The 26,096-nt window shown below is 42.0% G+C and overlaps 1 protein-coding gene across 2 annotated transcripts in view; it reads left to right on the forward strand.

Annotated features, from left to right (window-relative positions):
* Window positions 1-26,096, forward strand: part of CAMK1D (calcium/calmodulin dependent protein kinase ID) — a 277,010-nt gene that overhangs the window by 151,480 nt on the left and 99,434 nt on the right. For both annotated transcript variants that reach the window (XM_063134288.1, XM_063134289.1), the window contains exon 3: window positions 13,600-13,674. In XM_063134288.1, the coding sequence (XP_062990358.1) occupies window positions 13,600-13,674 (75 nt within the window). The remainder of the gene's footprint in view (window positions 1-13,599; window positions 13,675-26,096) is intronic.

Consider the following 26,096-nt stretch of genomic DNA (forward strand, 5'->3'; position numbering starts at 1 on the left):
ATATCTCTAATTATTTCTTGAGTGATGATTTCACATGAAAAGATGGAGAAACAAATAATTGTTTTGGATGTGTGACGCCGAAACTCGAAGGTCACAGAAGAAAAATGTTTTCTAGTCTTGTACATAGCTGTATTTGATAGTGTGCGGTTATTTTTCTTAATATTCATTTTATGTATTTAGAATCATTATTCACTTACCAGCAAAACAAACATTTAGCTAATAAGTGATTTTATAGTTCTTTTCTTCTGTTTTTATTTTATTTTTAGCATCTAAATGTGTGTGTGTGTAGAAACATGTGTTTGTATACACACATTTAGATGCTAAAAATAAAATAAAATGGAAACTCTCTGTGACCCAGGCTTTTTTGTGTTATCAAGACTTCAATTTGTCTTCCCTTGAGTTTGGGCATCTTCTTACTAAGAGGGAGCTCATTCACAAGCATGGAAATTTCAAGGGTGACAAAGTGGGTGTAGATCAAGAGACGTCTGGAACCCATAGACCCTCCACAAAGAGAGGGTCACCACCACAATTGTGATTATCAAGACCGCTGCTGATGCTGTGTAATGTTCTTGGTCTCCTCTCCTCCCCATCCCCTCTCTCCAACTCACAGCCCTACTTCCTCATTGTGGAAAAGTCTCAGGGAACAATAAAAAGGCAGGACTAATTTGTATACCAGGGATGTTTGCAAGGTTCTCTTATCAGTATTGGTCAGGACAGCTTCTCAGGCAGCCCAACTGCTGGTTCCAGCATAGTTTTCATTGCCATCTTTGCAAGGGCGCTGTTTCCGTTTTCAACAGGATCAGGATGTTCCAAGAGGGGCAGGGTCACAGCAAGGCATACATTTAAGAACCCGTGTGGGTTCTACACCTTGAGTAATGGTAATCTACAGAATATATTCTTTGCATGTCATTTCCATCCGACCACAGTGTTGATCCTCCCCCCACTCTGCACCCACACATATATAGACCTGTCAACTGAGGTTAACGCTTCACGCTTCTGATGAAGTCAACTTTAATCCATGAAAGTTTTGGTCTTTAAGGTACCACAAGAACGTTTCTGTTTTTTACTTGTATTTGATGGATTAACTGTGTCCTTACCAACTTCCAGACAAGCAAGTATTTATGGTCTACAGTACCTAATAATGGAGGAGTGGAAATCAAACTACAAATGTGGAAATGGCCACATAGCCACATATATTGCATTTACAGTAAATAATAGTAAAGGTCCAAAGCTTCTGGGATCATCCATGTTGAGGGGGCAGTCCGTTTTGTTGCCCATGAATTTTCACTAAGCTTTGTTTGGGGAGTTTTCAGTGAATACAAATATGAAGGATTATTCTGATATTTTTTTTTAATATGGTAAAATAAACTTTAAAAGTCAGGAAGAAGACTCTATATGTAACCACAAAAGCAGGGCGAAGCAGTTATTGCTAAGCTCCTGGCTGTCCACAATACAGGACTAATGGACTGCAGTTGGACTGGTGGGTCACAAGTTGTACAGGTATGAGCTTAATACTCAAGGGCCATGTCTCCATCCCTTTATTCCATCCTTTTTTTTTATCAAAATATGTGTGGCTAAAATTATCATCTCATGATTTAAAATACCTTTTGTACATGTTACATTTACATACCAGGTTACCACAATTTAGCACAGCAGAAGTGAAGCAGAGCAGGAAACCATAAAAGTTTACTTCATCTAGGTAATGTTCAATTTTTCAATAAAATATCTTTGTACACCAGGGTAGTCTGGACCATTGTTTAAGTTTTCATCAAGTTTAAGCTGCCTCTTGAGACAAGGTTCAGACTGATCTCAGCAAGAATTGCCAATATAATAAAAGCATGAGAAGATAAACATCACTGCCAGAGGCACAACAGCCAATAATACTCAATGTTAGAATTATTTTAAGAAAACAACTTAAAGTCAATAGTTGCTGTCACTTTTCTTAAACTTCTTTTTCTGAAAAAAATAAATCTTTGGCATTCCTCTTGAGGATCCTGTTCTAGAGGATGCAATTATTTTATTACTGGTTCCATCAAAATGATGTATATTACATTCTAAGGGTCCTTCACATCAAGATGAAATGCTGCTTTTTCAGTGCTGTGGAGTGGATTGACTAAAACTGTATAAACTTCTCAAATTGAACCACTCAAAATTATGTCAAGTGCTTTCATGCGGGATTAAAAAAGAAAAAAGAAAAACCCAAACTCTTCATACACATGTCGCCCATACTGGTGTCTCTTAATTAAAGCCATCAATTCTAGAAGATTCGCCATAGTCTTTAAGCAGAAATAGTACACCTTGCAACGATTCTCAATAAACTCCACAGTAGAAAAATGACTGCATGCCTCACAATTGGGTGGGTGGGGGACTTCCTTCCACATTGAAATCTAAGATGTAGAGGAAAATGCTAGGCTAAATCCCTTCTCTGCCATGTACTAAGGGTTGAATACAGATTTAGGCCATAGCTAGGCGGGGCGATATGCCGGGGATCGCCCCGGGATCATCCCTGTGTGTTCACATGATGCACAGGGGATCCCAGGAGCAGGGAGGGATGATCCTTCCCTTGCCCTGGGATCTCGCCCTACACTTCTAGCCCGCTTTTCCCGCGGTCTTGGGATGATCCCAAGACAACGGAACGTGTGGGCAGGCGCCAGATCCAGGCACTCTTGGATGAAACCGATTGTCTGGATCCATTTCAGTCGGGTTTCAGGCCTGGTTTTGATAGGGAAACAGCCTTGGTCGCCCTGCATGATGACCTATGTTGGGAGAAAAACAGAGGGAGTGTGACTCTGTTGATTCTCCTTGATCTCTTTTGATACCATCGAACATGGTATCCTTCTGGAACAACTGGCTGAGTTGGGAGTGGGAGGCTGTGGATGTGCTGAACCAGTGCTTGGCTGCGACAATGGTCTGGATGAGAGCTAATAAACTGAAACAACCTAGACAAGACTGAGATGCTGTTAGTGGGTGGTTCTTCTGACCAGATGGAGGGTGTTCAACCTGTTCTGGATGGGGTTGCACTCCCCTTGAAGGAGCAGGTTCGTAGCTTGGGGGTTCTCCTAGAACCATCTCCGTTACTTGAGGCCCAGGTGGCCTTGGTGGCACGGAGTGCCTTTCACCAGCTTTGGTTGGTGGCATGGACAGGGAAAACCTGGCTTCAGTTGTCTACGCTCTGGTAATCTCCAAATTAGATTACTGCAATGCGCTCTACGTGGGGCTGCCTTTGAAGACGGTTCGGAAGCTGCAGCTTGTGCAAAATGCAGCAGCCAGATTGATAACCAGGACCAGAAGGTTTGGGCATTTAAGACCCACTCAGGCCTGCTTGCATTCGCTGCCTGTATGTTTCCGAGCCCAATTCAAGGTGCTGGTTTTAACCTATAAAACCTTACATGGCTTGGGACCACAATACCTGACGGAACGCCTTTCTTTCAACATCTAAGGTCCTCCTCCGAATGCCTACTCCGAGGAAAGCTCGGAGGGTGGCAACAAGAGAGAGGGTCTTCTCTGTGGTGGCCCCCCAACTGTGGAACAATCTCCCTGAAGAGTCCCGCCTGGCTGGCGCTGACATTGTCATCTTTTCGGTGCCAGGTCAAGACTTTTCTCCCAGGCATTTAGCAATATGTAATGAGCCTTGGTCTGTATTTTGGCTCATCGTTTGTAAAGTTGTTATAGTGGTTTTAAATGTATGTGCATTTTGCATGTTTTTGTGCCCCCAGGACGATCCCCGGGATATCACCCCAGCTAGACATGCCCTATATAACCGACACATCTCCACTCCATGTTTCCCCTCAGCAGATGAACAGGGCAGAAGCAGAATGGATTTGTCTGGTGTGACTCAGGTCTCGTCTGCACTTTTCAGAATATGAATCCAGGTTGCCAATGTGCAAAAATGCAGTTAGGAGGCAGAACAAGAAGGAGACGGTGCCTGGAGAGAAAAGGGCTTGATAAGCCTCCACTTGGCTTCACCAGAGATTTCAGCCAATGCATCATCTCAGCAAGAGCGCTTTTGTTTTTCTATTTAGTTCGTGTGCTTAATATTTCAGGGTCCGCTGCACAGGCCCCTCTGGCTCCCCTGAGCAAATGCTGGCAAAAAGCAGAAATGGAAACGCAGACTTTTCTAAGGCACTTCTTGACAAGTTGCAATTACAGAGCTGGAACAAAATAAGAGCTTCAGAGTACCAGCCTGCATTACTAGGGATTCTGTCAGGCAGCAGAAAACCGCCTTCTGCTACAAAAGTGAGGGGGAATATTTAACAAAACCCAACTCATGCAGGAAACAGAAAGCCACAGCCAAAGCTGGAAAAACAAAAATCCCTCTCCACAAAAACATGATAAGCAAATGAAAATGGTCTCAGCCACAAATAGATTAGCGCAGGTTTTATTTATTTATAATTTATTACATTTATATCCCGCCTTTTTCCCTCCAAGGAGCCCAAGGCGGCGTACATAATCCTCCTCCTCTCCATGTTATCTTCACAACAACAACCCTGTGAGGTAGGTTGGACTGAGGGTTTGTGACTGGCCCAAAGTCACCCAGTGGGTTTCCATGGCCGAGTGGGGACTTGAACCCAGATCTCCCGACTCCCAGTCCAACACCTTAGCCGCTACACCACACTGGTGTATTTAAACAGTTCATGTCAAAAGATTAAATGCTGTCAGATTTGAAAAGTCTCGTTATCTGTTCAGATGTGTCTGTATTTCTGTGAAAAGATTCCAGATCAACAACATCCCCAAATTGTGTGTTGGATCTGCAAATCATAGTTTTTTGGGGTTCGTTTTTAATTAAAGTAATTCAACTGAAGTGCATTTGTAATATTACGTGAGTGTTTGGCATAGTGCTATTTCTCAGTCTCTCTCCAGACCAGAGACATATGTTAGCTATGAATATGGTATAGCTCTTCTGAAATGGAAGATTACATTTCAAAACTTAGAAAGCGCTTCCCAAATTTGAACATAGATGAACGGCTTCCTTCCAAGCTGATCTTAGATTCATTGTGAAAAACAAAAATTAATCAGCATTTTTGTTGTATTGATTTTCTTAAAACATGCATTGTTAACAATTTTCATTCCCTTCCCCTCTCCTCAAACCTCAAGTCCCCTTATGCTTTTACCCTCCCAGAGAGCTTTTCTACATTAAGGGAAATCCCATTGTTTTCTTCTGCTGTTGTGCTTCCTGATTCTTTGGCATGATTGCACGGGAGGATAAAGGCAACAAAGCAGAAGGTTCTGCTGCTGTTTCCCAGGGCTCCTTTAAATGGCAAACACAGTTGAATTTAGGGAGTGTCTCCTTCCATTCCTGACAAGTGTGCAAAGGAGGGGGGGTCTTGGTGTTTGTTTCCTTACAGCCCCCAGGAAAGCCAGGACTTACTTCTGAGTAGAAGTAAGATTTTGCTGTAAGTTTACAATCCCGTTACACTTACTTGGAAGTAAGCCCCATTGAATACAATGGGACTTACTTCTGAGTAGACATATGGGGATCGGATCTGCCTGCCTCTGTTGCAAGGAGGCATTTTACCCTCTTTGAGCTTCATTAAACAAGTGTTTTATAGCACACTTTTGACTAGCCACTCATGGATGTTTGCGGGTCATTTTGACAACACAGTGATCCTCCTGTGCTTTTCCTGCTGCATTTCCCAGTGTTAGCAATTTTTAAAAAGGCTCAGAAAACCCGACTCTCCTGAAAAACGTCAGTGTTTATCGGTATTTCCTGCTGTGTGCAGAAGAAGTTGTACTATAAAACACCCGCTAGAGGGCGCTGTTCCACTAAATGGCATCGAGGCTGTGCAAGCCACGTGTTTGCTGCTCTCTTTCTGTGCTCTTCCTTGTGTAATTACAGCACGTTGCAGAAGCAGAAGAGATACAGGAAGTAGGTCCCAGGAAGGGAATGCCACCGCTCGAAGGAGCTCTTTGTTTAAAGTCCTTCCTCCCTTCCTCAGCTGGTTCATAGTGCAATGTCAGCTTTACATGCTGCCGATTTCATGCCGTTTAGGGTTTATTCCAGTTTATCTGCAATGTATTTTAAAATGGAATAAGGCAGGGGGAACTATGGGAGACCTCCTGTTTATTTACTGTAGGGGGACTCTATGGAAAGGAGGACAGGGCTCTTGTATCTTTAACAGTTGTATAGAAGAGGGAATTTCAGCAGGTGTCATTGGTATGCATGCAGCACCTAGTGGAATCCCCTCTTCATCACAACAGTTAAAGCTGCACAAGCCCTGCACTCTATAGCTAGTGTGACCAGATTCAAAAAACGGTAGGGCTCCTGCAGCTTTAAGTGTTGTGAGGAAGGGAGTATTTCACCAGGTGCTGCATGCAAACAAGTGACACCTGCTGAAATTCCCTTTTCTATACAACTGTTAAAGATACAGGAGCCCTGTCTTCCTTTTCATATGGTCACCCTAGTTTACTATGGTGTTAAAATGACCCAAAAACTTCTGTGAGTGGCGGAAAACATAGGCGCTATAAATACCTCATTTAGAGAAGCTCATAGTTTTCTATGCCATATTTATAGTACGTAAGGAAAAGAAGAGGAAAGCATTATACCTATGATAAGCATAATGTTTGTAATTCCATTGTTAACCAGTGTTGGTCTCCATCTTTCAACATCATACATTTTGTTTCTAATGCTTCTAAGAAGGGGGAATCAAATGTTTTTGATTATTTATTTATTTTAGAGGACTCACATTTCATGAATGCCATTCTTTCATTATTTACCAGTTTTAAAATGATTTCCATCCATTTTCAAACGTGGACGTAATGGGCAGAATCCAACGGCCATTGTGCTTCTGCCGATTCTCTTATGCTCTGCCAATTCTGTAATGCTTGCGCAATGTCAATTTAGCACTTCCAGGGCAAACTGAAAGGAGTGGAATCATTCCTTAATGGAAAGAGACAGGTCAGCGGACATAAGGAAACTCAGCTGACGTGCCTCCTTCCAGAAATGAGCATTTCTGCTTGTTTTGGGGCTTCATGTAGGAAGAGCTAAATTTCTCTTGTTGTCATGATCCAGGGCGTGGGCAGCAGGGTCCTTAGGCAGGAACGCCGGGGCAGAACTGGCTTGGGCAGTTGGAATACTGGTGGAGCAAGCTGGGAGTGAGGCACGGGTCTCAGGTGGCAGAGTCCAACAGAGGGCCAGAGGCAGATCCAGGAAACAGGCACAAGGTCAGACACAGGTTCAGAATCCAAGCAGGGGCCAGAGGCAGAAGCGAAGTCCAGTCAACAAGCAGGCAAGCAGCAGAATCCAGGAAGAACAGAATCCAAACAAGGACCAGAGACAAAAGTTGATGGTCAAAGGCAAAGCAAGGTTCAGGCACGTACCAGGTAGCAAAGGGGCATGGGGCAGAGGCATGGTCGAGGTGAGCAAGAGGCCCAGCGAGGCAAGATCCAAGGGAGCCGATGCTCAGGAACCAGCTGCAGCTAGCACGAGAGACCATGTTGCTGTGGCAAAGGCTGAAGGTGAAATGCAGCTCTTATATAGGCCTTTCCTGGCAGCTCCCAGCTGTTCCATATGAGCCCGCCTGGGAGTGCCTGCTGCTCTGGGCCTGAACCCTGCAAGGCTTTACCAGCCAGGGCTCGCATCCTGCAAAACCCTGCAGCTGGTTATATGCAAAGCTGCCGCCAGATAGTGCAGCAGGACAGATCCTGACACTTGCGTAACCAGTGGCCCCACTTGAACCACAGAATAAACACCCCTTGGATTCCGCTCAAGGATTGAAGAAAACACAGGCAGGTTTATGGCATTTATTGAAGATGAAGCCCCAATTTTCAGTTCAAAGCACCCAAGTTTCTCCTTCAATGATATTAAAAACCATTTTTACAGTCTTGAAATTAGAATCCAGACCTTGAAAATTTGCTTTGTGTAATTGCCACTCTTGAACAGTACACTGAATAGGATTGTTACATTGGCCAGTATTCAAAGAAATGAAGAATTCGTTTTTTCTCCCCAAAGAGGATTTGGACTTCTTTTTCCCAAGCAATAACCCTCTCCATCCCACGTGGCGAGCCACTTTTGAAAATGATATATATTTTTCAAATGCACTTTGTGACAGGGCAAAGGGGCTTGGTGTTTAAAAAAAGAAAGAAAGAAAAAAGTCCCCAAATCTCACCTGGCAGGCCAACCAAGCCTTTGGCCATACCCAAAGTAGCTGCCAGTATTCTCTGGTCATTAATTTCTGCTCCGCTATGATTCCTCTTTACTTTGCATCTCTCCTTGTCACCTGTCTTTGTAAAACTGAATGTGAAATTTTAGCAGATTAGACTTGCAACACTTCCTGCTCATCTTCTGTCCTTGCGGAAAATAAAATATGAGACTGAGGAACAGGGATAGTGTCTAGAATTCTTGACATGTATTAGCTCTTGACATACATTAAGAAAATCAGGTTATTAGGCATTTTGTTAAGGATTTCAACTAGATTAGTGCATTATTTTAATGTTTTCAACTGGTTGTCATAGTAATGGTGATGTAGTTTGCGTCATACTAGACCAGTTTTCTATTAGAAAAAAAAACAACTCTAGAAAGATACTTTAAATAGGTTCTGGGTGTTTTTCTCTCTCGTGGAAACAAGCACGAACATGCTGTCTTAAAACATATTGTTTTCATGAGTTTCATAAGAATGAATACAGAAGACAAAAAATGAATAACGATGACTAGATAATCTTCCTCTCCCCACCAGTCAAAAACAAACATAATTAAATTTATCATTCTTCCTCTCCCTAGTTGCTCATGTTTATATGTGATCACATATATAGAATAGAACAGTCAATAGAGACCAATAACTTCTGAGGCAATTAGTACAGACATATAATTTCGTATTTATTTGGTTTGGCTCAGTTTCCAAATATATTGGCATTGGCCACCAACGGCGAATGCAGTTGCAATATGTGAATGGGTCTGAAGTCGGTTTTATAGTTGAATGAATAATTTACTAAAAAAGATACTTTGCTACCCTATTTCTTCGATTCTAAGACACACTTTTTCCTCCATATAAACATCTCTAAAAATGGGGTGCGTCTTAGAATTGCAGGTGAGTCTTAGGGTTTTTTTTTTTCTGTTGGTGGTACTGAAATTAGTGTGCGTCTTACAATCGATGGCGTCTTACAATCGAAGAAATACAGTAAATACAAAAATCTATTATATGCCAGGAATATAGCAGCTGTGTGTGTGTGCAATGCACGAAGGGGGACAGGACCCTATATGTGAAAATGTGATTATGGCCACAGCTAGACCTAAGGTTTATCCTGGGTTCATCCAGGGTTCGCCCCTGCCTGAGCACTGGATCCCCTGTGTGTCACCTAGATGGACAGGTTTGACCCCTGGACAATCCAGGGATAAACCTTTGGTCTAGCTATGGCCTTTGTTGCACAATGGCTGTGAATTATAATGGTTTATTATGAGGTTTAAACTTTCACTTTGGTCAAATGTGCTGTTCAAAGACCTTGTGTCATGATAAGATATATAAGTACTTGATGGTCAATAGGCTATCTAGTAGAAGAGCACTTGAAGGAGACTCTCATAACCATGAAAGACATAGATGTCCCACTATTAGAGAGCACAAGCACCCTTGACTATACTGCTTGCACATTATCATACTTATTTTCATAACCATGAAAGCCTGAAATTTGCTTTAAAAATACTACCCAGGAATTCAGATTTGACATGTTGCCTGTATCGTACAGAATTGTAAAGTTCAGGACATGATCTAGCGAAAAGCACTTACCTTCACCTTCATCGTACACATTTTTCTTATTAAAATAGGAAAAGAGAGAGAGAGAGAGAGAAAGTGCTTTAACTGACAGTAGCTGGTTTTGAAACCAAGAGCCTGTTTTTCAAATTCATAATGCCACTAATTTTATCATGTCTAGTTGCTGAAATCATCAGCTTTAGTGATTCTGATTGGTACCCTTGTTTCAGAATAGCAAAAGGCTGAATGAGTCTGAAATATTTGCCACTCTTTTATCCCATCCTTAACCTTGCAAAACAGCCCTGGCAAGTTAGAGTTAACATGTCTTTGTATTCTGTTGGTGAACGAACATCTTGAATATCCAGCCCTGTCAGCCTGTCCTGCTTCATTCAAGGCCTGATGCATAGAAAATCCATTGTTTATTAACTTCAGATTTATTCATCATTTACAACAAGGTTTCCGGCAAGAAAAAAAAAAGTTTTATCGGAAGACCCTATGCATACCAGCTCCAGTGCTGCTACTGCATGTAATGGTCTTGCTTATTTTTGGCATTCTTTAATAACTACCTTTCATTCTAAATACCTTAAACTAATGAGATGCAACAGTTAGGAAAAAATGAGTCACTATGTGTGAATTACATGTGAGACTTGGATGCATAAAATATTAGAAACTTCCAGCACTGTGCTTGGTATTTTTGACCAGTAGCTGGAAAAGTCATTTACTGATAGGAAATAATTCATTTCCCATCCTATCTCCCCACTGCCCCCCTATTCTAATTCACAAGATCTAGGTCTCAAAGTTTCAAGGCTATCATTGATCGAAATATACATTGGCATTTTGAGGATAAAATCACTTGCATATGACAGGGCCTTGACTCTAGTGTAGCAAATCAATTTCAAGGGGTGTCCAGAGTACTGTTGGTCCATGTTTAATGGATGAGTTTCGATTAATATGCCTTGAGAATGTGGACAAAGTATTTCGACAGCTTCAGGTGACCATTTGCATTCTTGATTTTTCCCATGAATATCTGGTAAAATCTATTAGGGAAGGGATTGCCAGTTGGACCAGGGAGGTGATGGACATTACGTTGAGGGAGAGAGTGGCCCAGGATGCCTGAAAGAGGTGGTGGCAAGACCTCTTAAGAAATCCTCTCTGGACCCAGAAGAACTGAGCAATTATAAGTCAGTTGCAAATGTTCCCTTCCTGGGCAAGGTTCTTGAGTGGGTGGTCACTGACAAGCTCTTGGCAGCTTGCATGAGACAGATTTTTCTGGATCCAGTTCAGTCAGGATTCTGGCCTAAGATCACTTTGATTGCTGTGTATGATGACCTTTGTCAGGAGAGAGATGGGAGAAGTGTGTCTTTGTTGGTACTCCTTGATCTCTCAGCAGCTTTTAATTGCTATTGATCATGGTATCCTTTTGGAGTTGATCTCTGAGTAAGGGGCACTGGGTGTACTGAATTGATGGCTGGCCTCTGTAATGGACTGGATGAGGGCCAGCAAACTGAAACACAATCCAGATAAGACAGAGACTTAGGCCTTAGCTAGACCTAAGGTTTATCCCGGGATCATCCCTGTTCGTGTAAATGACACACAGGATATCCTGGGAGCAGGCAGGGACGACCCCGGGATAAACCTTAGGTCTAGCTAAAGCCATAGTTAATAGATTATTCTTCAGACTGGATACGTGGGGTTCAACTAGTTCTCGATGGGGCCACACTGCCCCTAAAGGAACAGGTATGCAGCTTGGGTGTATTCTTGGATCCATCATTGTCACTGGATAAACGAGTGGCCTCCATGGGTTGGGGTCCTTTGTACCAAGCTTCAGCTGGAGGCCCAGGTGAAACCCTATCTAGGTGGCGTTAGCCTGGCTTCAGTAATCTGTGCTTTGGTAACCTCTATGCACTTTATATTTACTGGTCTGCCTTTGATGATGGTTTGGAGATTGCAGCTAATGCAGAATATGGCAGCCAGACTACTTATCAGAACTGGAGGGTTAAGTGGCCAACCATTGTAGTTATCTTTGTTGTTTACTCCTTTGCTGGATGGGAGGTGGGGACTTGGGTGATCTTTGTGAGGGACATTTTTAACAAAATGTGTGTCCTTTTAAGGAATATGTTACATTGTGTTTCTTGTATTTTATTTCATTTTGGTTCTGGGATGGGATATTACATTTAATACCTTTAAACATCTTTAGAGAATGCCTGCTTCCACCAAAAGTGAGCCAGGTCTCCAAAATGGTTAAAACTATCTTCTTGTTACAACTCAGATTATTTCACACGACAAATGTCTTGTGTAATGCAACATCATAATATAGTAAAATTGGAGTAAATAATTGATGCAATCTATGGATTGTGAGCTAGAACCCAGTGCAACCCATGGAAGGAGCAGATACCCAGAGGGAGACGACCTGTGTCCCATGTATTCCTTGCTGGAGGACTACAGTACTCTTCCCTAGGGACTTAAAGAATGCTATGGACCTATCTAAAGTACGGCATCTGAAGAATCACACTGTAGGCATATTATGCCATTCTTTCTATGTTTACGTGCTTACCCCAAGCATAGAATGGGAGAGTGATTTCCACAAACTGACCAGGTCATTCTATCCTGAAACCTTAGTTAGTGTTCTGTTCAATCTAACAAAGTTTAGGAAATCCCTATTATCTGATTTTGTCTGTTTACCATGTTTATTTATTTATTTGTTTTATTACATTTATATACCGCGCCATAGCCAAAGCTATCTGGGCGGTTTACAAAAGTTAAAAACAATGAACATTAAAAACAGATATACAAAAAATTTAAGACCACCAGAAGCATAAAAAAACCCAACACCCATTTAAAACAACTGTTCTCATGTTAATGTTTGCGCTTCGTTTGTGCCGTATCCCTTCCTTTCTTAGGCGACTTCTCCACCTTGTCTTAATTAATATTCTGCTCCTTACAGCTAAAGAGTTCCTCGCTTTGGGGTTAATGCAAATTAATTGTGCAACTGGAAATGGTTTGGAATGGCTTAAGCAATAATCCCGGAGAGGATTTGCCTTTGAGGAGCTAATTAAATGGCGGTTTGTGGTGTGCCTCTTTTAAAAACTCATCACCTAACCAGCAAGGAATCTGAGACTTGTAGTTCTGTGCTAGTGGTGACCTAGAATCTGTGTGTTTGTTCCAGCTGTTAAATTGTTTTAAAATGTAATTGCTGTATTAAGAAAATGAGAATATATGCTAGTTCATTTAAATGTCTTTTTAAAGTAACTATTTAATTTCCTCCTATTGCAATGTATATGTATAAAGTGATATGATAGGAATATGTCCAAAGATGTGAAATGCACTTTACCCCTACTTAACTGGAAGCGTTAGCAGAAATAGACACTACGCCTGCTTTCCTGGAAAAACCTACACATTCATAGGTTATTTCCCTGACAACTAAACCTGGGCATAGCGTTATTCATGGACTAAGCAAGTGCAAGTTATTGTATAGCTTGTTTTGGGTGCATCCACAGAATTATTTAACCCACGAATTACCACCAGTCATCACCGTTATATCCAAACAGGGTCATTGTGAGTTGTTGGGTTAAACTCTGGGTTGTTTAACCCCTAAACAATCCAGAGTTCCAGGTTCGGGTGTCATGATAACAACCCAGGAATAGGGTGTTTCTGGATTGTTGAGTTCAGTTGATTGAAAACAGAAGTGACAAGCACATGGGAGGCAGCACATTCGCTTGCTACTGTGTTCCACCCGCCAATTCCTGGGTTAAACCCAGGAATTGTCGTGATGTGCAAATTGGTTCATTGACTCTCTTCGTATTAACTCATCCTGAGACTGTAAAGACTCGTAATGGTTTATGTAACCTGGATTTTGTTCATATTTTGTGCATTGGATAGTTAATTTACCTCGTGGTATTACTTTTTATTTAATCTTCAGGATCAAGCATGAAAATATCGTTGCACTGGAAGACATCTATGAGAGTCCAAACCACTTGTATCTGGTTATGCAACTGTAAGTATTCCTTATAATTAATAATTTAGCCAAATTGTTGGTACATGTTGTCGAATCCATTAACCAAGTAAATGATGAAAATGGATGAAAATGTCTAGCTATTAATTAGTTTGGGTTGTGAATTTTTAAACTTTTAAAAAATGATCTGTTACATTTTAATTGTATATTGTTGATGGATATTTTTAAATATTGCTAGAACCCCATCAAATGCCTTTTGGGGGGGCAGAATGGTAGATCATGTATTTTAAAATAATAAAATAGTTGTAAAAATTTAAATGACAAACATATAGAATATTCTTTGTCACGTACCAGAAATTGTTGGGTTTGCAGCATAGCCTATGCTCCAAAACCTTTTCAGAAGTTCTAGTTTTAGGAAATGCCATTGTCAACCTAATAACTATAATCAATTAAACATGCACCATTTCCTTGATTCAGATGAGGATGAAATGTTCATGGGTAATTTCTTGTTTCCTTGGAAACTATGACCTGTTGATACAAAAGTCGGAAGATGTTACTTATGGCTAGGTACCTATTTTATTGCCTCACTGCCCAATTCACTGCTACATTTCCTTTGCTTTCTTCTGGAGCTTGCAAATTTTTGTCATTTTCTCCCTGCACAAAGCAAACATAGAATTTTTCACTTATATTTTAAGATAACTTCTTTTTAGCTATGTATTTGCAATTCGGGTTAAAATGCAGGCCATATAACACAGTGCTACTTTTTAGATAGGTTTATATATAAGGATGGGCAAATCTGTCAATTTTGGTTTCTCTCTGTTTCTCATCTTTCCAGCCTTCAGTTCATTCCATCACATTTCCATATGAGTTTACAATGTATTTATTTATTCATGTTTAAGTCTGCACGGAGATTTATATGCATTTTTGTACACCTTTTTCCTAATATACAGATTGGATACAACCCAAAATGCTTCTCTCTTTTTTTGGACGGGGTTACATTTTATATGTAAGATAATACATATAATCTTATATTGAAGAACTGCATCACAAAATCCAGAAAAGTGCAAATAACAAGACAATTGGATTGTGGTTCATCTATTGATTCAGGAAATGTGAATTTGGTAAATTCGTATCTCCTCCCTCCCTACTGGTAGACATGAACCTACCCGTACACTGTGCTCAACATCTAAGGTCCTCCTCCGAGTGCCTACTCCAAGGGAAGCTTGGAGGGTGGCAACAAGGGAGAGGGCCTTTTCGGTGATGGCCCCCCGACTGTGGAATGATCTCCCTGATGAGGCTCGCCTGGCGCCAACACTGTTATCTTTCAGGCGCCAGGTCAAGACTTTTCTCTTCTCCCAGGCATTTAATAATAGCATTTAATAATCGCTAAGTTTGTTTTTTAACGGACCCCAGAATTGTTGTTTTTAAATGGATACTGTTGTTTTTACGATGGTTTTTAAATTTTGTATACCTTTTTAATGTTTCTTGTTTTTAACTTTTGTGAACCACCCAGAGAGCTTCGGCTGTGGGGCGGTATATAAATGAAATGAAATGAAATGGTTCACATAGTTCCTCCTACACAAGAGAAGCCATGGCCTCTTCTTGTAGTGCCAGCTACAGTATTTGGAAGGGGTGGGGCTCAGGCAAGTCACACTCAGTGGTACCCCTTATCCTAAAATGGTAGGAGGTGTGGAATCCAAGAATACTCTCATGGTGATTGGGGCCCTCTGAGATCATCTGGATTAAAATAATTGGGGCAAGGAATAAAAGGAGTGTGACAGTCGGAGTCTTCTACCAACCATCCAATCAAGGAGAAGACAATGATGAAACTTTTGCAAAGCAAATTGCCATTGTTTCAAGAAAGTGCAATGTAGTAGTGTGCCTCTGACTGCTGTCCCAATGAGGCACCTTGCAGGCGGGCCAGGTTGATGGAATCGGACTGCAGGTGGGTAGTCCGATTAACAGATCCATGCCCTATGTCTCCGCCAATTCTATTCTAAGCTGAACCATCAAAGTTGTGGCCAATTATTTAAACCATCCAAGTCTATGTCTGAATTTGTTTCCCCACCTTCCTGTCCTGCCCCTAAGGGACCAGCTATGTGCTGCCACACACAATAGCAACAAGATATGAAAGCAAAATTCTTTTTATAATTTCACCAAAATGAGGGGGGGGTCCCCCCCTCCCAAATCATGTTATTGCAGCATTTTTCCATGTTCAAATAATTAAAAGAGATACTCCCAAGTGAGCAACTTTTGAAGGTTAAAACCATGTAGTTGTGTTTTTAAATAGCAGCATTCAACTGTAACTCACTATGAGATTTATGTTAACAAATTACTCAGACCACATAATGAAAATATATCCCAGCAAAAGCACTGTAGAACATTTAGGGCTGTGTTTTCCCAGCTCTATTAAAACCCTGTGTTTGTTTCCCCTGTGAATGCAAATGATGTCTTTTAAGTTAAGAAAGCCACTGCTGTGTTCATAATGTTGACACTGTGTAATAATACTAAGAACAAAGCAACAGGCTACCTGCTGAGAATGGAGACAAATGACAGAATACTTGAGGAGTTTTGTTCCTTCCTCTGAGCTCTCCACTTTGTTAAGTAGTTTCCAGATCGGGAGGAAGAAAGCTGTGTTCCTCCAAAAAATAATTGTGACCTGTTGATTTGCCTCAATTATAGGATTTGCCTATGAGGAATCATTTATTTTCTGGGTCTCTATGCAAATGACACTCTGCAGGTCACAAATTCATGAACTCTGGGAATAGTCTCATAGACTCCAAAGGCCACAGTCCAATGCAGAATGACATGCACTGAAGCCCATTGATTTCATTGAGTTTAAGCATACTTAGGGTTGTACTGGATAATGTCCAGTGGACTTACACACTACTACACTGGGCTAGGAGGCGGTGAGAGAGAGTAAGGGACAAATGCATACCTATCCTGCAACTTAGGGACTAGGTGATCTGGCAATATGAAAATGGAGTCTGTTTTGTTTTTTTGTTTTTTTTAAATGAAACATACTTTGCCTTCTTTCTTTTTCATTTGTTGTTCCATTTTTATCTTTTAGTTTGGCCTCGTGTGGCGCAGAGTGGTAAGCGGCAGTTACTGCAGCCGAAACTCTCCCCACGGCCTGAGTTCGATCCCAGCGGAAGCTGGTTCTCAGGCAGCCGACTCAGGTCCACTCAGCCTTCCATCCTTCCGAGGTCGGTAAAATGAGTACCCAGCTAGCTGGGGGAAAGGTAACCATGACTGGGGAAGGCAATGGCAAACCACCCCGCTACAAAGTCTGCCAAGAAAACGTCAGCGAAAGCAGGCGTCCCTCTAGGAGTCAGCAATGACTCAAGTGCTTGCACGAGAGGTTCCTTCCCTTTCCTTGGCATGTGGGAAGTCCCCAAACAGACTAACACTTGTACAAATCATTTCTACAGTTTAGACAATGGCCCTTTCTACACCTAAGGATTATCCCAGGCAAATGGAGGAATTGTCCCTGCCTGCTCCCAGGATCCCGTGTGTGTGATTTGCATGCACAGGGATGATCCGGGGGGGAAAGGCAGGTGTAGAAATAGCCAATGTCTAATTTTAAAGGATTTTATCCCACTCTTCAGCCTAAAGATCACCCAGACTGGATTACAGATCAATAAAATAGGAGCCCCAGCCCTCAGGCTTACATCTAAAACAGGGTAGGCAACCTGGTGTCCTCCAGATGTTTTAGACTACTGGACAGTTAACTGTGTTGGCTGGGGCTTATGGTGGGTATAGGCAAAAATGTCTGGATGGTCTTAAGGGAAAAGGGGTGAGGAGAAGGAGGAAACCAACTATTTAAAGCAGCACTAAAATATATTTGTCTTAACCATATAAAATATGTTTTAGCCACACTAAAAATGGTTGTTTCTGGGGCTGCCTTTGAAGATAGTTCTCAAGCAGTGGCAAGATTGCTAATCGGCAGTGGCAAGGTTGCTAACGAGCAGCGTCCAACGCTACGCTGCCGCTAACGTAAATAACACTACGCAAAGCGTAATCCGTCTTTAGTGCAATACCAACAGCGCCAGCTGGGGCAACAGGCTGCCATGGAAAATTTGTCATGCCAACCAGCACAATTGGTATAGCGCTAGAGATGGATTGCACTAGGGAAAGGAAAGGAACCTCTCGTGCAAGCACTGAGTCATTACTGACTCTTGGAGGGACGCCAGCTTTCGCTGACGTTTTCTTGGCAGGCCTTATAGCGGGGTGGTTTGCCGTTGCCTTCCCCGGCCGTTATTACCTTTCCCCCAGCTAACTGGGTACTCATTTTCACACGAGGCTCATGGATTGCACTAACTAACACAACGTCATTTACATTAGCAGTCGTGTTGTGCTGGATACTGCCCTATTATTATTAATAAATGTATTATTATTATTATTATTATTATTATTATTATTATTATTTTGTTGTTGTTGTTGTTGCTCCCCACCTCCATCCTGTTCGAGGCAGGGAACAACAGTAAATATAAAATACAATCACATTATACTGGAGCTTCACCAACTATACTGGCTCTCAGTTAGTTTCCAGGCTCCATTGAGAGTGACCCTTTAAAGCCCTTTACAGCTTGGGAGCAGTTGATTTGAAGGGTTGTATCGTTCAGGTGTGCTTCTCAGGTCGACAGGATTGACTGCAGCTTTCTGTCAGGTTGGCCTGTGTGCAATATGTGGAAAGACCCTGAGGAACATGAAAATCTGCTCCCAGCCTATTCTTGTTGTTTATTGAAATCAGAACCTTGGAGCGTTAAAAATAATAATAATGAGCTGAACAGTAGACAAATACTGTAGTTCATTACTCTTGCAAAGGCATATTGACCAAATGGTGCTGTAGAGATACCATCTGTGAGATAGCCATCGAAGCCAGAGGAGTTAATTGTATGGCAGTTCAATACCTAACTATCCAAATATTGTTGGCTAGAAAAGCCTCCGAGAGCAACCTGAGCCACTGGTGCTGAGTAGTACCACTTATCAAGGAGATGTGGTTCCATCCCCAGAGACATTTACTGTTTCCTTTCCTTTTCTTTTGGAAAGAAAAAACAAGACTAAATTAAGGAAAGTACGTTTCTTATTTGTGTGTGTCAATGAGGCATGTAAACCTGGAAGGATGGATTAAAACCTCATGACTATAGATAGATAGGCAGATGTTTTAGTGACAGATTAACAATGGCAAAAAGTTGATTCCCAAAATGAATTTTAGACTTGTCTATATAAGCTTCCTGCCTGTAATGATAAGGATTAAGTGTGAATCTGAGTGCAATATGTACTGCATACACCTAACCAAGCCACAGAATCCGTTAGGCACTTTCCAATGAAATATCTACATATTTGTCATGGCTAACCCTACTGCCCCTGTTTTGGGAGAAGGTGTTTCAAGTAATCAATCAGAATTGGATTCGGACCTAGAGGAGGAGGTGCCAGACACCAGCCAGCCTGTACCAGTGGGGGAGGAAGCTCTCAGGGACGATTCTTAACCAGCCCTCTCCAGAGCTTATCTCCTCAAGGCCAAATCCTACACACTCAGTGGGAAGTGAGCTTTCTTCCAGAGGAGAGTGCCACCCCGACAAGCTAGCTGATGCTAGGGTCCGCTGGAAGCCAAAACGCACAGAGTGGAAGGAAGGCGTGAGAAAGTCAGTCTGACTAGGATTGCGCCAGAACCTGCCTCCGCACCAAGCTCTCTGAAGTTACGGGCATTTGGGAAGTGACTTCCTATTCTTCTTGAGCGGACAATTGTCTTGCTTAGTTTGCATAGTTTTGCCTAGGGGGAAGTTTCCAAGAAATTAGACTCTCTTCAGGTAGAAGAGGTGTTTGCTGCTTAATAAAAGCTTTGTGGATTACCTAGCAGGCCTCGTCATTTGTCTCCCATCGAAAGCAGGAGCTTTCTGAGAAACATGACAATATTTCTAGAATATGGCACGAGGAGATATTGTGGAAAATTCCAGGCATGACCCTACCTACAGGGTATTTCATTAACACAAATAGGAGGTCAAGCCTATTACCCTCATATCAGAATGTCTTGTGAGCCTTGCTCCCTTTGGGCAGAGTGGGTCAAGCTTGTCTTCTCCCCATGTAAACAGAGGATTCTGGGATACTCAGTTTATGCAGGCAACTGGCATTGGTGACACTCTGTTAATTGTGCAGTTTCCAAGTCTGCTTGTACAGTTGGGGTGGCCCTGACCTCATCATTCCCCCTCTTTAAGTGAGGTAGAAAACACCCATGGTGGCCCTTTTCGGTAGATAATTGCCAAAGAGGCTGAATTATTTTCAGATATGAAGAACATAACAGAAAGGAGTGGGGAAAGAATCCCAGATCTCACCCACTGAATCCAGAAAGGGTGGGCAAGATTGAATGCTGGTGCAGTGTGGTTGCCAAAAATGTGACTTAATAACCAAGAAATCTCTGTTCAAGTCTTACCTTAGCAATAAATTTACCGGGTAGCTTTAGACAAGCCAATGTCTCTCAGCTCAGATAATACTGAGCTATCTCATAATATTGTTAGAAGAATTACTGAGATAATAAATAGAAAGTTTTATTTAGCACAAAAAGTGCCATTAAATTAGATTTTGAATGTGGCTTGAAATGTTAAATAAAATGAAAAATTAAATATAGCATTGCTATTCCTGATGTTGGGATGGAGATATCCCCTTCCATTCCAGTCCCATGATGAATCGAAACATCTTCCCTTTTTTCAAGCTCATATACCCAGAGGATAGAACTACATTATGGCAGATATGGGATGCTACTGAAAATGGCTTCCTCTTTTCCAGTTTCTCCTTTCTCCCCCATGTCATCTGGTAAAACTCACTGCAGCGTGTGGTGAATTTCCCTTTCCCCACTAGCAACAACCAATGACGTGGTGTGGGGAAACTATTAGGGTGATGCAGTGTACTGAAGTTCATGTGGTGAACTTCACTAGACCTAGAGAACTAGAGATTGGATGGCCATTTTTGGCAGCAGCCCTGTGTAAGGCCCAGAACTGCTCTTTGAGTGGTTGCAGAATGCTGTGGTAGCATGCTGTGACTTCATTAAAAAATGTAACAAGTGATAGCACAAATCAGAGGGAAATTGAAAGAGGAAGGCAGCAGATATGGCTGAGGTGTCACTGCAAATTTAAAGAAAGAACATTGCCTACATGCTGTTCCCTTTTTATCTGCATCTTCCTGTGGTGTCTGAGAGAAATAGTCTTTAAGACATCTTTGACTGATGCTTCTTGTTGCAAAGTTACCATTTTGACAAACAGCTTTTTTGTCAGGCCGCCTTCTGGTTTCTGAAGTTCTCTGCCAGGCACTGTTAATTGTGACGATGGAGGTAGGTTTTCTCTTCTCTCTTCTCTGTCTGTCTGTCTGTCTGTCTTTCCCCGCCACCTCCACTCCGTCATTAGCTTTTACAGCTAGGTTTGCTATTTTAAAGTGTTTGACTCACGTTGGCATTTTATTATCCAACTATAAAAAGGCAAGATTTTCTACCCTTGAACTTTTGAGAGGCACTGTAAAATATATTGAGCAGATGACACAGAACAGGTTTTAAAAATAAACAAACTAACTTGGGAATTCTTTATTGCATATTGTAGTTGCACAGTCCATTACATTCCTGAAGGAAAAAAGGAACTATAGATATAAATTCCTGTGTGCATCCAGGCTGGCTTTTTAAAGCTATTTACTGAAACAGTGTAGTGCTTGGAAACTACCAGGCAGGAAAGCAGAGGCAAATACGAATGTAGATATCTCTCCAAGCAACGTACACATATTTCTCAATATATTGCACACTCTGTGCAGTCAAGTCAGCATTGGTGCCATCACTGGAACAACATTTTTAGAGCTTTAGTCTCTGAAATGGCCCAGCATGACCCAAGTCCTGCCAGATAGGGTGGAAAGTCAGAGAGTGAGGTGCGAATTCAAATCTATTCAAGATTCAAATCTAATTCAAGTCTAAATGCTAGATTCAAAACTAGCATTTTGAGAGAGATCTTTTTAGTTGCCTTAAGCCTGAAAGTCACAATATTGTTCCATGTTGATGAAATTGGATGAAGTGGGAGCTAGCAGACGTGCAGTAGTGTTAGAGGTGGCTTTCCACCCCCGTTCCAAGGTGGAGCTGGCTTGGGGCACGAATTCTACTGTGATTTAGACCTAGTCCTCACTGAGGTAGTAAATCTCTGTCTGGATTGTCCCACTTCAAACTGCACATTTGACTAAACATGACTGAATGCTTCTCCATTCAAAAAAGTTCCCTGCAAATAGAAAACTGGCAGGCCAGAGAGAGTGCTAGGCTAGAATCCTTCTCCATGACATGCTAGTTTACTGTGTGAAGGAAATAGTTTTGAATTAATGTTATGAACATCGTTCTGCAGTCTAAAGTGGTACAGCCCATATGCAGACATAACTGTACTTGAGCTTTCAATAGAAACTAGGCCATAGAAATGGAGCATTTGTTTAGACATTGGGCAGAATTCAACAAAGCACTGACCACCACCCACCAATCTGTACCCACAGATTCTGTTTCACCAGCTGTGTGTGGGTCCCACCAATTCTGTTGTGCAAGAAATATTTAGCGCAACAGAGATTTAGCGCTTCCAAAGGACGACTCAAAACAAGCAGAAACTCTCATTTCCTGATCAGGACAGGTTGGCAGGTCTCCCTTACCTGCTGACATGCACTGTTCCAGAAATGAGTGTTTTGGCCTGTTTCTGGTTGCTCCCAGAAGTGCTAAATCTCCGTTCTGCAAGCAGTGGACATCGCTTGCAGACGGAAATTGGTGGGGAAGAAGACAGTTGGTCGAGTCGTAAGAGCCTTGATGGATTCTGCCCATTGCTCCTACTTGGTGCTCTTATCCTCCTGGAAGTAACTCATGTTAAGGAGACGCAATTCCAGTGGCCTGGCTTCAGTAATCCATGTTCAGGTAAACTCCAGTTTAGACTACTACAGTTTTGTCTCTATGAACCTTTGGATATGGTTCAAAAATTGCAGTTAGTTCAGAATGTGGTGGCTAGATTGTCAACTGGGACTGGGTGTTCTGGACATATAACGGGAGTTCTGTGCCTGGCTCCCAGGCTATTTCTGGACCCAGCACCAAGTGCAGGTTTTATAGCCTTTCGTGGCCTGGGATCAGTATTCTTGAAGCACTGCCAATTCTCTGTGCCTACCCATACATTAAGATCTTAAGTAATGGGTCTTTCATGGATGTTCCTGGTGTCCTGAAGTAATGCAGGTAGCGCTACTGGGAAGAGGGCCTTCTCAGTGATGGTGTCCCAGTTATGTAAAGCTCATCCCAGAGAAATATCTGTTGTCCCTTTTGTGCCTGGCAAAGACCTTTCTATTTTCCCAGGCTTTTTAGACCTGATGATTGTTTATATCATTGTTTTTGTGTTTTCTTTTATTAAAACCACCCTGGGAATTTTTATTGGAGGGCAATATATATTGATGGACTGTGTAAATTTTATAACGTATACATACATACACACATACTGAGTGATCATACGGAAACGGCATGCGCCTAGAATTGTAAAGATGGTCTAGGCTAGATTGCAATGAGTTTGTTTATACTCTGTGCAATTTCACTTACTGTGAATCTGGGTACACTGTGTTCCGTCTTCCCTGACTTCATCCATTCATGGTTGCATACAGCTGCTTCTTTTCTGGTGCTAGGAGTATAGCTGATGCCTTGGAGATTAAGTAGTAAAAACAGTCGTTCAACCACACAGTACAATAAATGATAGAGGATGAATAAAAAGCGTCATATCTCAATAATAGGTGATTTTATTCCTGCACTAGAAAACTGGATAATATACTATCACACTTTTGAAGCATTAACACATATTCTCCACCGCCACCCCCAAAATAACACAAACCATTTACTTAGGATTTACATCTGAGAGATATTAGCATTATTATGGCACCATCAATTTACTAGTTACTATAACCAAAATAGAAAAAAGAAGTCCCAGCCTGAAGGAACTTACAATATAAAGTTTGACGGTAGAAAAGGACGGCAAGGAAGGAATGTATATGGGCAGAAGTGGGTACCCATTCTTAGGTTCTGGTGTAGTTGAGTTGGGGGACCACAGTTTATGAATTGGCTTACTAGCTGGCCATTGCGTATTTATTTAATATCCTGCTCTACCCCATGATCTCAGAATAGCTTACTGCAGCTTTTCTAATATTTTTGTCCCCCAAAGGGCTCATAGTCTTAAATAATTCACATGGTTTGGGGGATAAACAAAGCCAAATGGAATAAAAAAATGATGTTGTAAACATACATTCTATTTAAAAACCATACAGAAATCATAACACCTGTGTAATGCCACAACCGGCCAGACCAAAAAGCCATCCAAAGAAGTGTTTTTGCAGGCATCCATCCATTAGATGCCTATTAGTTTAAGAGGAGTGGGCTGGGCTGAGCAGAGAACAAAGGTGTGGTGCTGCTGGTTCTCTCTGCCCAGAAGGAAGATGGGACTTCACTCTCAGGCAGTTGAATGTTCCTCTCATCCGGTGCAAGCACCACTGTTCAGTGGTTGCCATTGAACAAGGTGCTGTCGATTTGAACGGGATGGGTGGAGAGCAGAGCTCACCCCCATTTCTTCTTCTAGACAAACCCTTATAACAAAAGAGTTTGCCTAGAAGAAGAAGGCTCCCCCAGCGGAGGTGTTTCTAAGCAGGTATAGAGTGCCTTTCTGTCATCACTGCAGTATTTTGTCTTCACCACGCACTTAGAATTCAGAAGCACGGTTGTCTCTGACCCATGCTTAGGCCATGGCTAGACCTGCCGATATTCTGGGGATCACCCCGAGATCATCCCTGTGTATTCACATGATGCACAGGGGATCCCGGGAGCAGGGAGGAATGACCCCTCCCTTGCCCCGGGATATCAGCATCGCCTTTAATCCTGCTTTTTCCATAGTCTCGGGATGATCCCGAGACCGTGGAATATGTGGGTGTGCATTGCAGGTTGTCCCGGCTCCTCACAAAAAACTGCGAGGAGCCAGGACCTGGGCTCCTCCTTAGGGGTGGGGGTGGGGGAGTGGGGAAATGTATTTTTTTTAAAAAAACACACACACACTCACATTTGCTGTTCGAGTGCTCATGTGCTCCTTCCTCTTAAAAAAAACAAAAACAAAATGGCGGGCACGACGTCCTCTTCCTCCTAGGACATCATGTACTGTGTGTAGACAGAGGGGGAGATCTCACGATAACCATATCGCGAGATCATACCCCCTCCGTCGCCCTAGACCTGGTAGGTCTAGCCATGGTCATAGTTTAACAACATCTCATGTTATAGTGAAGCTCCAGATATGTGAAATATATACTGCCTCACTGTGTGAGGATCCTAACGTAACAGTTACTCAGATCTGTGGTTAGTGTGCTCTTGCCTATTCCTTTTGCATTGTTATTACTGCTGTTTCAATAAGATTTGTTAATTTGCCTGCTTGTGCTGTGTATGAGTGTGTGTGTGTTGGGGAGATCAGTTTTGTTCATCTTCTAGTTATGAACATAATGGCTAGGGTGAAAGTAAAAACTACTTAATGTCAAGCCATTTGTCTTGTTGTGATAGGTATGTAGTGGAACTAATTGTTATAGCTGTACAACATCCACAATTACAATGCATGCGGTAGAGAGGTGAATCAAGTTAAATTAGATCTTGAAGGGATCAATGAGAGACATTGGTAAGTGGGAATTACACGCACGATGTGTCTGAAAACTACTGCAGACATTGTCCAGATGTTATGTCAAATGTTATGTCAAATGTTAGAAATTCATTCAGATTTCTAACACGATGTTGCTGCTATTAGAAGCTGAAAGATGCACCTTACAAGTTTTTACATACTGGACTGGTAATAATAATAATAATAATAATAATAATAATAATAATAATAATAATAATAATTTGTTACCTGCCTCTCCCTCTGGATCGAGGTGGGGTACAACACAAAAGCAAACACCATAAAATACATATAACTAATTAAAACATTTAAAACTAATACGTTATTAAAAGCAGCACATTATTAAAAAGGCACCTTAAAATTCAACTGGGTAGGCCTGCCGGAAGAGGCTTTCTCTTTATGGCTTTCTCAAATTCTGGAAGACTGTTAAGTTGACGAATCTCTCCCGCCAAGCCATTCCACAATCTGGGAGCGGCAGAAGAGAAGGCCCTCTGGGTAATAGTTGTCAGCCTTGTTTTTGTTGACTGAAGTAGATTCTTCCCAGAGGACCTGACTGTGCGGGGCGGATTGTACGGGAGAAGGCGATCCCGCAGGTAGCCTGGACCCAAACCATGTAGGGCTTTAAAGGTGATAACCAACACTTTATACTTCGCCCGGAAACTACTTGGCAGGCTCTTGTCTGCAATGAGCTAGTTTTGAAAGTGCTGCAGGGCTCTTTGTCTTCTTTCATTATGTACCTGGCCATCGCCCCTCACCACAGCAAAACGCCTGACTTCTGTTACAAACCAGTTT

Source organism: Elgaria multicarinata, chromosome 9 (assembly GCF_023053635.1).
Source record: "Elgaria multicarinata webbii isolate HBS135686 ecotype San Diego chromosome 9, rElgMul1.1.pri, whole genome shotgun sequence".
In the NCBI taxonomy this organism is placed as follows: domain Eukaryota; kingdom Metazoa; phylum Chordata; class Lepidosauria; order Squamata; family Anguidae; genus Elgaria; species Elgaria multicarinata.